The sequence below is a fragment of the Heterocephalus glaber genome, unplaced genomic scaffold (genome assembly GCF_053883595.1).
Source record: "Heterocephalus glaber isolate CG9 unplaced genomic scaffold, H.glaber_assembly_v1.0 deba00001457, whole genome shotgun sequence".
Classification (NCBI taxonomy): domain Eukaryota; kingdom Metazoa; phylum Chordata; class Mammalia; order Rodentia; family Bathyergidae; genus Heterocephalus; species Heterocephalus glaber.
The window spans coordinates 24,502,244-24,514,574 of NW_028258305.1; the positions used below are offsets into that span (position 1 = coordinate 24,502,244).

General features: G+C 34.7%; 1 protein-coding gene across 5 annotated transcripts in view; it reads right to left on the reverse strand.

Moving 5' to 3' along the window:
* The window catches only part of Ppm1b (protein phosphatase, Mg2+/Mn2+ dependent 1B), an 82,165-nt gene that overhangs the window by 16,611 nt on the left and 53,223 nt on the right, over positions 1 to 12,331 (reverse strand). For all 5 annotated transcript variants that reach the window (XM_021253810.2, XM_021253811.2, XM_087216083.1 and 2 more), the window contains 3 exons: positions 12,200 to 12,317; positions 8,077 to 8,188; positions 7,606 to 7,663 (listed from right to left, as the gene is read on the reverse strand). In XM_021253810.2, coding sequence (XP_021109469.1) covers positions 7,606 to 7,663; positions 8,077 to 8,188; positions 12,200 to 12,317 — 288 coding nt within the window. The remainder of the gene's footprint in view (positions 1 to 7,605; positions 7,664 to 8,076; positions 8,189 to 12,199; positions 12,318 to 12,331) is intronic.

Sequence of the window (12,331 nt, forward strand, 5' to 3'; positions counted from 1 at the left end):
AACCTATATGAATTAAACTGGATTTCTGGAAGATTTAAACCTCTTTGAGGGTAACAATTTTATCCACTTTTGTCTCTAAATGCAGTATTTTAATAAAAATCTCTAGATAAAATACACATATAAGATATGAATATGAATAGAAAACTACTGAATCCTTTGTTTTATTAAATTTTGGAAAACTTACAGGTTTCTACAATAATAGCTACTTCATTGTGCCAGTAGAACAAGCTCTAATCATCCAAGCAGATCATAATTAAACTGATAAACAAAAATCAAGACAACTCTACATTATATGCCTCCTAAGTGAGGCATTATGAAGTATGCTAATCCCACATTTGTGCCAAAAACGTTTGAAATAGGAATCTAATAAAGCTAACTTCTCATTTACAGGAAAACAGCAAACAGAAGATCAAGTTAAAGGACCCCATAAAAAAAAACAATTATACAAATCTAGAAAGCAGGCTCTTCTATAAAAACAGGCTCAGATTCCTCAAAGTAAGGGTAAGGACAAAAAGTGGTGGTGGTGCGGTGGGGGGAGGGTGACTAATGTGTTTTATGTGCTCCACTACTCAGTTAACCTGACTAGACCACGCTTCAAAACAATAACCCTTATGATCTAGGCACAACTAGGGAAATTTGGACTCAGTATCACATGATATTACAAAATTAATTATTAAATTTCCTAGGTACAATAATAGCATTATGGCTACATACAAAAATGTCATTTTTAAAAGCTGCAAGCTGCAATGTCTACAGGTAAGCTATTATGGTGTGTATATTTCAGAGTTTAGCCAAAAGATAAAAACGGTGTTTATACGTACACATGTATAAAAAGAGACAAAGCAACCATGGCAAAATGTTACTTATTGAATCTAAGTAGGAAGTACACAGGTGTTCCTATTGTTTTTGCAAAATTTATTATGTAGAGTGAAGACAAATTTTATTACTAATTTATTATTAGAGTGAACAAAAAATTTATTATGTAGAGTAAAATATATCCTCTGTTAAAACTTTTCCCCATACTTTTCCCCTATAGTAGGAAAAAGGAGGATCCTTAAATAAAGTTTCTCATTTGACTGTATTCAGGAATTCGAATGTATTCAGTCTTTAGTGAGGTCTTCTAAAAGGAAATGTTCTACTATATGGGAGCCTAAGATACCTACTTTTACCCTAAAATAAACCAAAAAAAACCCTTTTAAAAAATTGTAGGATATTAAAACACTATCTACTTCATATGAACAGTTGACTTACATATAGAAGTGAGTTTAAATCCTGGTTTCACATCACAATCACTTATAAAGCTTTTAAAATTATACAGATGCCAAAGTTCCATTTCAAGACATAGAGGTGCAGTGCATCTGGGTTGTTTTTCCAAAGCCTGCCAGGTAATTCTGATATAGCTAGGGTTGAGAATCTCATACAGACCACACTCTTTCTTAGAGTTATACTTATTGATAAGTTTGGATCAAAAGTTGTATTTGTATTCAGTCCATTTTGTTGGATTCAACAAATAAAGTATTTGCCATTCTCCAACTGACTCCTTCGTTGTACAATGGCTACAGTAGTAGTAGTTAGGAACATTTTAATAGCGTATTTTTAAAAATACACTAAAAACAAAACTAGTCACTCAAGAATAGAATAATTTACAATGGCTGGTATCACAAAGTCACTGCATTGAAAAGAACTTTAGCTAATGATCACATTTAAAAGTAATTTTAACCTTTATTGCATTACACTTTCCCACTGTGCTAGACATATGATGGGGGGCGCTGAAACATCTTCCCCAGACATTACATTAGATTTTTCAAAGTACCATTACATAATTCTTTCATGGGCTTTTGATAATATCAGAAGATAAACCTATTACCTAGGTTCTTGCACTTTCTTTACCTAAACTTATAAAGTTCACACAGTTCATCTATTTTAGCAATCAACTCCACCTCCCACCTATTCAAAAGTCTCTGTAAACTCTTTTAGAGTAAAGGTAATTTCACATTCTTTTCTATATCCTCCCACCACATGGGTAAAAAAACCCCCCAACATTTGTATATATTCTCATTTAATCCTCAGAGGTTCTCTATGAAATAAGCACTAAAAGTATCCTTTTTACCAGACAGGAAACTAAGGCTCAGAGAGATTTGTCAGTTACTGTTAAGAAGTGGCAGAGCTCAGATTTGTGTGCAGGTATAATTAACTTCAATATCCATTTGAATGTTCCACTGAATGTATTATGCTAACAGTTTTTGCATATAAGTGCCTCATACACCTAACATACTTATTGAGGAAATAGTGGTGAAAATAGTAGAAAATTATTTCATCTTGAAATCTATAATGTAAACATATAGTAAAGATAAATAAAATTGTTGGAAACTTTTTCCGATATTTAAAAATCAGATGAGATGTTTAAATCTCATGAAGATAAAGAATATAGATAAATCAAGCAGAGAGCAAATTGGGTGAGGGGGATATAAGCACATTTTAAAAATAAAATAAAATAAATAAAATTAAGCTAGCTGATACTTATTTTCAGCAGTATATTTTTAAAACACAGCTCCCATAAGAAAAATTCTTCAAATAGTTATTAAAATAGTAGAGAAAAATTAACGACAACTAGTTAAAAATATTTTTGTGGAGACTTATGCCCTTCATCAGTTTACAAGTTTTTCAGAACTGAAATTCTCAAATATGTCAGAGTAGCCATGTCTATTGCATTTAAATAATGGCAAAACAGAATATGGAGATTCTTTTAGGCTTAAAAGGGACCAATCTGTGCTGTTTTCCCTTCCTTCTCAAAAATCAAAATAACTTGGGCCAGGGATTTAGCTCAGTGGTTCTGCTGCATGCCTTGCAAGCACAAGGTCCTGAGTTCAATCCCCAGTACCAAAAAAAAAAAAAAAACCAAAAAATTAAATGTCTTAAGTTTTTGGATTAGTATAAATAAAAATGTGTATTTAAATAAAATGTAACTGATAAGGAACCAGGCTTGAATGGTTTCAACAACTTTATAAAATGTTCCTCATTAAAAAGAAATATATTGGGCCGGGGATTTAGTTCAGTGGTTCTGCTGCCTGCCTTGCAAGCGCAAGGTCCCGAGTTCAATGCCTGGTACCAAAAAAAAAAAAGGAAATACATTAAGACAATGAAACATGAGTTTTACAAAAGAATGGAAAATGATTTTTCTGTGATGGCAGAGAAGTGGGGTACAGAGAGCCACCATCTCTAAATATCTTAGGCAGCATGAAATAAGTAAAGAGTAAGTTTCATTCTTCTCTGTGATTCTCAGTTACATGTGTAAAAGAAAGACGCTGAGATAACCTATACAACACAGGTACACAACTTAGCATAAGTAGAGTTGAGTAAATATTAGTGAAAATCAACTTACAATGCTACTTTTTTTTTTTTTGGTACAGTAAAGGAACCTTGGAGGGAAGAACTTAAAACTATAAAATTCAAAAAATATACTTTCATGCCAATTAGCAACTATCTATCTATCTAGCTATCTAGCTATCTATCTATTTGGTACCGGGGATCAAACTTGGGTCCTTGCGCTTGTGCAGCAGGCAGCAAAACCACTGAACTAAATCCCTGGCCCGACCTCAATTTATTTTTAAAATATTAAGCAAACTACTTGAATAAATACAAATCTTTCCTGGTCAAACAGGAATTTGTTCCTCTTTGCAGTGCTGGGTTGGGCATGTACCTTGCATGCACTAATCTACCACTGAACTATATCCCCAGCCCACCAAGTATTTACTGAGGTCTTACTATAAGCAGGGTTATTGCAGTTACTGGGACTATAGGCTTAAAAGATCAGATGAAATCCCAGATCTCACAGACTTTGTATTTTAGGTAAAAACACAACTAGCATTTTCAAAAAAGGAAAGTGCTATGATCTCAGAGCCCCGCCTAATGTAAGAGCAACTTAATGGGAAAATGTAGTTTTACCATTTCTGGAGATTTTACAGTACATGGGGACATCTTTTAGGCAATTATTCTATAGGGGTCATACATTTCTTGGAGAAACTGATGAATAACACAGATAACCCTCTGATTAAGAATCACTACTAAACTCTTCCACATTTCATTTTAAAAACTAGGAACATATTCATATTGTTTGAATGAACATATACCAAAAAACTGAACTAAAATAACAAGGTTAGTACACAACTTAAGATTCCCCTAAATCTTTGCTAAACTTTCTGAATATATTTAAAATTACTTGATAACTGGTTTATATTAATTCAGGTTTTTAAAATGTATTTATTATCCAAAAGTTTTTAAATATAAAAAAAGAAATCTTTTATCTAATGGTAATACTTCTATTTATTTCAAGACAATTCTAGCTCTGACATAAAGAAGACACTTTATGAGTCTAAAACAATCTCTGAATATCATTCTTAATATCTAAACAAAATTATGCTTATTTTTAAAAAGTTTAATTTTTGTAATACTTTTCAACTTGTTCCTCCTCCTGTATTTCTACCACACTCTGGCAAGCTGACTACCAGTTCCTGCCATTGGGATACCTGACAACACTTTCCATATTGCATATATTAGGCAGACTGTGCCTAAATGGTTACTATAATGGATTAAGAGCTAAGGATTTAATGAAACGTTTGTATTTTCTTCATTGTTTCTACTTCTTTGATATATTTGGTACACTTCTGCTACTCACTTGACATTTTTTTAAGATGATAATTATTCTGAAAGGGGTATAATAATGTTTCCCAAAGTAGGATTCTGGGCTGCAAAGTCAGTTTTTAATACTAAGTGGGGAAGTTTCTCTAAACCATACATTTTACTTACTAATAATGAGTTTGCATTAATTATTTCATCTCTGCAATTATTCATAACTACTTGACTTCTAACATCTTCAGTCTAATACTGATAGTTTCCATCAAAACTGACTATGGATGCTCCCTTGAGTCTGTCATTATTTTATCCCTATATATATAGAAATATATATTAGTACTTATTAATTTTACAAAATATTGTTTCATTTTGGCATTTTCATACATGCATATAATGTATTTTGATCATATCCAAACAGTGAATCTACCTTTCTTAAATTCCAAACATATGGCAGTTCCTCACCCTAAACAAAGGTCAGCCTTTTAGCAAATAGCTCTGCAGCCTAATTTTTTACCACAGCAATTCTCTGCGCTAGCCAAAAAAGATGTTCCTTTTTTCAAAGACAGTTTATACTGTTCTTTCTCTTCTCTTCCGCTTGAAATGGCATCTTCCTTATATTTCTGCCATTTAAGTCACTCCTCAAATCTCATCTATTCTCTAAGAATCTGACTTTTTCTTAGTTGAACTTTCACAGCAATCAATCCCTGTATGATTCACATGGCAATTATCATGTTCATCCCCCTATATATAGCTAACCCCCACCCCCTTGTGCTGGAGATTGAACCCATGGCCTCATGCATGCTAGACAAACACTCTACCACTAAGCTTCTGCTCCAACTTGTACATTCTATATTATGTCATCCTTTAACTCTTTCCTAAACTACAAGAAACACTTTTCTTACTTAATTTGTGTGTTTATAAGTACACACTATAAGTAGTATGAGCATATATGGGACCACACCTCATCTTTTGTAGTCTCTTCCCTTCATCAATTTTCTGCATGGCAGATTGTCAGTGTTTAATCTGCCGAGGTTAACAGAAAGCTTATATATAAAAGGGAGTTAAGTATATAATCTTAAATTTATATAGCCATATAATAATCTTATTTAAAATAACTTAAATATCTTAAGCATTTGTCCTCTGTTTCATGGTCCTGTTTCCTATTTATTCACATTATGTAACTAATAGGTATAATTATTTTCTCATTTTAAAAGTTTAAAAATTAAGTTTCTCATTTACCAAAGTCATCCTTGGACTATGTTAAAAAGAAATGTAGGGTTTTTATGCATTTTTTAAAATCCTGCTTGAAGTAAGAGCTTTCTTGAGGGACCAAGAAATTCAGCAAGGTATAATTTTGGGTTTTTGTTTGTTTCTGGCACTGGAGATCGAACTCAGGTCCTTGCGCTTGCAAGGCAGACGGCGGAACCACTGAGCTAAATCCCCAGCCCTAATTTTGTTTTTTTAAGATTACACACTAGGATTGCATTCTCAACACTTGAGGAAATGGGAATGCATCTATGGCTCATTAAGGAGTCAGTAACTATCTTCTGAAGGTTTATGCTCTCTGACAGGCTAGTAGATGCAATGCAGAATCTATAAGCTAGTTGAACAGGTAAGATTCTCACTTCCTCGACTCTCAGATTGCCACCACTTTTTAGTTGTATCAACATCCTACAGGCCGGGGATTTAGCTCAGTGGTTTTGCTGCCTGCTGCACAAGCGCAAGGACCCGAGTTCGATCCCTGGTACCACAAAACAAAACAAAAAGAATAAAGAAAACATCCTACATTCATTTGCTCAAGGTTTCTCATAATGTACCACATATCTTTATTTTTAAATTAATAGTCACAGTTTTAGATAAAATGCTTAATATGTTGAGGTATCAACTACAAAAGAAAGACTAAGAATTAATGCTCTAGACCAGTATTTTAGAGCTTTCAATTATAACAAACAGCCCCCTATGGCATACGTGCCATGGGTTCACCACCACCGCTCTAGACTAAAGATACTGTTATTACCAGTATTTGGCATCACCTATTCGACCCACTAAAACTGTAGTACAATACTTATGAAATCTTCCTTTTCACCAGGATACTTTTATTGTTAAGAAAAATAAATTATACTTATTGCTATGCAAAAAGTCCTGGAAAACAATGTAAGTGAGATGACAAATAATTTTTACTCAAGGCCCACTGTCTCTGAAGACCTGCCAAGAGGAGCTGCAGATCTGGACAAAGTCTATTTCTTCTCAAGGAGTTTTACCACTCCCTTAATTTTTAATATGTATGCTTCAAAGCTTTAAGTCATTTATTCCTAGTTGGGCTGAAACTTGAAAAAACTATGAGAAAACTTACATTTGCATTAAAAATTCATTAATAAAGGAATTCTGGTGTAAGTATTAAAACAAACTACACAGAAGTGTAGGCTGTAGCTCATCAATATTCATAGGGACAGCATAATAAAAGGTAAAGGGATAATGAGTTTTGCTCTGATGAGGGACAAAAGAGTACAACAAAAATGGTTTATCTCAGGGTCAACATTCAGATAGTGATAATACATGAATATTAGAATGAAATTATACTCGGATTTTGAACTGAGCATGCAAGGGCTGGTTGTTAAAATAATAATTCACTAACTTCTGGTGCTGATAGCAGACTGCTGGAGAAACGGAGATATTTAAAAGCACATTCTTGCCTCAAAATTAAGGTATAAAGAAGGAAAGGAAGACATACAGGGAGGAAATGGGGATAGCCCAAACAAAAGGACCTGATGCCAACAAAGCAACAACAAAGCTATATACAAAACATAATTTTATCTCTACTTCTATTTTAATACATTTTTCAAAATGTTAACTGATTCCTTAAAAGGTAAAACAGTAATAATTTATTATAGACCTCATTATGTGAACAGGTTCATACATAGTATTTATACTGTAAAACTACTTCAAATGCTTAGGAAATAAAATAAAACTTACCCCATCACTTTCTCTATGTGGATTTAGTCTACTATAAACAGCTTCAATAACATTGCGCCTAAAGAAAAACAAAAAGAGCTTTAGTTTATTGCTTTACAAACAATTTTAAGCTCTTTTTCAAATACTTCATTTTCAACTATACTACAAAATTGTCAGACCAAATATTGCCAAGAACATAGTTTCTACATTTCACTCACAATTTGATCTTGCACAATCCATTTGTTCTCATTTAGCAAGAAAAGACCTTCATCTTCAAAGAATATGATCATTTCATTTTTTTAAATCTTTTAAAAAAAATCTCTGGGTAAAGTTTTAAAGTTCTTCAATACAAGAAACATCAACTCATTCAATCTCTAGATGATATATACTTCTGATTTATATTCTTGTCCCAAATTAATTACTAATAGTTCAGTGGCAGAGCACCCCAAATTTGATCTTCCAAATCACAAAAATGCCTTTTGCTCTACTTACTTTGCAGCAAGACCTCCCCCAGGAGGTAAATTTGGGATATTTTCTGCAGACAAAATGCGCATGACATGAGCAAGATCAGGCATTCCTTCCTCACCAGACTTCTCCATAATTTCTGTAGGTTTAAAAAAAACTTCCTTAATTAATGCTGATAGATAACTCAGTCAGTCATCCCAAAGACATGAAATAGGTACTGTATGGTAGTACCTATTTTAAAATACAAAAACAAACTACCACTAACTGGGAACAAAAAGCAATATAAGAAGTTTTATTCATATAAACAAGTGTTATTCATAAAAGTAAAAACTAGAATTATATGTCTCAGAATAAGGGGACAGTTAAGGAAACTCTGATATTGCCACTAAGTGAAATAGTTTAAAATCAGTAAAAGTTATCCCTACGACCACAGTAACAGCTACATAGAAAAATACTTTTGACCTACTTGTAAGTAAAAATAAAAAAGTTATTAATACTATACAGAAAAACAAAAGCAATAGCTGGATAAAGTCTATAAGGAAAAAGAGATGTATTTTTATAGATTTTGAGGCCTAATTATATTCTACAACAACAACAACAAAAAAATCACAGCTTTTGGTAATATGTAGATACAAACTAAAAAATGTATACATTTCTACTTCATAATTTATGGAAAACAAAATTTTTAAAGAATGATCATTTGGACAATGAAAAAAACTTCTCAAAAGTTACGCGATGGCAACTTTTTTAAGACCACAAAAAGCAGTGTCCTAAGCAGCCTTCAAGATGATAACCCCAAACCTTTTACTCTCTATGCCTCACAAGGATCTTCACTGGCCCCTTCAACGCTGCCCTGCCTCATCTTCAAAGGCTCTCATCAAAGCAGGCTTCTCTTTCCTGGGCCTGAAATTCTTCTCATGCAACCCAATGAATCCCTTTGGATGGTTAAATCCTGCTCACCCTTCAGTTTCCACTGCATGTGTTACTTTCTCAAATTCTTTTCTGCCCAAGCCTAGCATAGGTACCCTGTTCTTTATTCCCATACGTATGATATTTATGGTATCACAGACTGTAAGCTTCAGGAAAGCAGAACTGTAATTATTCTACCTTAGACTTGTATCAATTGTACAGGGTTTCTAAATCTTAGCATTACTGACATTTTGAATTAGACAATTTTGTTGTTGTGGAGGCTGGCCTGTGTACTGTAGGATAAGACCCAGGATCCATGGTCTCTACTCACTAGGTACCAGTGGCACTCGAGTTGGGACACCAAAAAGGTCTATAGTGTCACGTATCACGTGGAGACAGAATCTCCCTGAGTACCACTGCCATCTAGTACATAACCAACCAGTAGTGCCACTTCACTAGTGCCACTCCAGTCCAATCTGTCATCATCTGCCAACTCCATTAATGCCTGGATTCCAAGTGGTATGTATCATGGCTTTCCTGAGCCCTCTCCAAACAGCAAGACTGATCCTTTAAAAACCAGTCAGATCAAGTTAGTCTTATGCTCAAAATCTTCCAATGAATTCCCATCATGACTTGAACAAAGTCCAAAGTCCTCAGGTTTGGTCTGCAGAACCCTACATGATATGCTTCCCAGCCACCTCTCTTAATCCTCTTCTACTTTCCCACTGGCGCACCATATTCCCTCCTCAGCCTTTGCTGCTTTTTGCCTAGAATGCTCTTTCCCAGATACCTGCTCTCCATAAATAGATCTTTGTTCAAATGTCTTTTCTGACAGAAACTTTCCTAACCAACGTGTTGTTTAATTGGGTTTTCCCTTTTTAAATTTTTTAAGTATTGGTTTCTTCTAAAATATAAACTCCAGGAGACCTGTCTTGCTTTTTGTTATAACCTTGATGATACATGTGCTCAAGAAAGAAAGAAAGAATGAATGAATGAATGAATGAATGAATGAATTTAAGTAGAAAGCACTCACTACACATCTAATTAATTACCTTAAATACTATTCCTTGTTTATTATAATGCTATATTTTCTCCGAGCCATTTGCACCCATCAAAAACAAAGGGCTGGGGATGTAACTCAGGGGTAAAGCATTTGCCTAGCATGTGCAAGGTCCTGGGTTTGATCCCCAGTACACCAAAATACATCTAACAGCCTTACCCAATACACTAGCTTTTAGCTCAAAAATTTAATGATTTAAAATTCTAGCACAAATTGCTCTTGAACAACAATGTCTTTTTTTTTTTTTTTTGGTACCACGGATCGAACTCAGGTCCTTGTGCTTACGCAGCAGGCAACGAAACCACTGAGCTAAATCCCTGGCCCAACAATGCCTTTTATAAAAAATAAGTTACTCATCCAAGGACCCAAGTTCGATTCCCAGTAACAAAAAAAAAATAAATAATTAAGTTACTCTTAAGTACCAACTCAAATTGATTTATAATGGCTGCCTTGCCAAGGATTTTAAAGTCTTTGGATTGCGTGATTACAATCAATGTGTTGCGTATCTGTCATTTCTGCCATATAACATATACTTTGTAAAGTTATAAGCTACATAAGAAAAAAGTAACATTAAGTGATAATAATCCACATTGAACTGAATTGAAAAGAGCTTTGAGAAATTAAAATTTAGCTGTTATAGAAGTCAAGACTCAAAAAAAGCTACAGTTTGCCTGGGATATGTGTGCTGGGTTCTTAAATATCCTATTTCTTTTGACAAAACTCTCTTTGATCAACACTTTAGTCAGGCTCTTGAGTCCTGAGAGGCCAACCTTGGGCTTCTTCTCTCTTTCTCCTTGAAGAATACAGTTCGAGCGAGCATAAGTCAGTTTGGAGACAAGCATCCTCCTTTGGTATCTCAACAGCATCATTATTTTATCTCTCCAGCCCACTTTGAGCAATAATCCTATTGAGTCAGTTTAGCCACAAACCCCCTATTCTTGATGTTTCCACCCAGTAAATGTTCCATCCACTGACTATTATCCCACTTCTTGGTTACAAATTCCCATGTGGGGATCGCCATGTGTCCTTATTGAGTTCCATCTCTCTCTGCCACTGCAAGACTCCCATGCATTGGTCCCTATATCTTTCATTATGGCCCCCTTGAATAACACCTGGCTCATTATCTTACCAAGTGTCAAGCACAAGTTCTTTTAATAATTTATTAAAACAACCCTCTGTAGTGTGCTTTGTTTAGTGGTGCTGGGGATTGAACCTAGGGCCTTACACATGCCAGGCAAGTGCTCTACTACTAAGCTACATCTCCAGCTCTATGGTGTTTCTTATTTCTAGTGCCCAATAAAGAAACTGGAGGGCCGGGGATTTAGCTCAGTGGTTTCACCGCCTGCTGCGCAAGTGCAAGGACCCGAGTTCGATCCCCAGTACCAAAAAAAAAACAACTGTGGAGTCATGAGAGATTAAAGAAGTCAGGTAAGGTCAATTAACAAATAGCTGACCAAACTGGAGAGCTCTTCCCAAAAAGTTATGTGCTGTCAGAGCGAGCACTGCTCTTTATAAAATAAATACTGCTCAGCTTCTCTATGAATAAGGAACTAACACCAAAAACATTCCTCCTGCCTAGTGATAAACTACAGCTAGAACCCACCACCCTAATATACTAAAGTTTATCAGGAAATGTAAATTAGTAACAATACTGATAAGCAATTCCTCTTAATTATTTTATCAAAAGGAATGAGTAGGGGTGGGGATTTAGCTCAGTGGTTCCACTGCCTGCCTCACCTGCCTCGAAAGCTCAAGGTCCTGAGTTCGATCCCAGAGCCCCGGTACCAAAAACAAAAACAAAACATAAGGAATGAGTGCCTCTAACACGGTCCTCAAAGTATTCCCACGTTTCCATCTTCTCATCACCCTAAAAAGCAGGACTCACTGAGGCCTATATGCAGAGCTCATTTAGAGCTGAAGAAACTAGATGAAAAATGTTTAAAACATACCCTTTAGGATATACAGCCAGATAGTTATAAAGCTAGAGAAGATCAATCTCCTCTCCTCAAACCTGTATACATTAGTCCAAGATAGTAAACCTAGGTGGATAAATGTTTGTTTTTAAGGCTTTCTTCTGAAATAACAGTTTTTCCTAAGGAAATTGTAAAAGAATCATCTGATAAATAAGGAACACTTTTCCTTTCTAAATTAAAACAAAACAAAGCAAATTATCTTTCTTACCTTCAACTCGTGATTCCAAGTGCTTATCCAACTCTGAATCTTTTTTCACTGCTTCTTCTGAGACCTTGGGGGCATTTGAAAAGCAAACTAATACAATACTCATGTTATCTCGACTTCCCTGTATATTAAAGA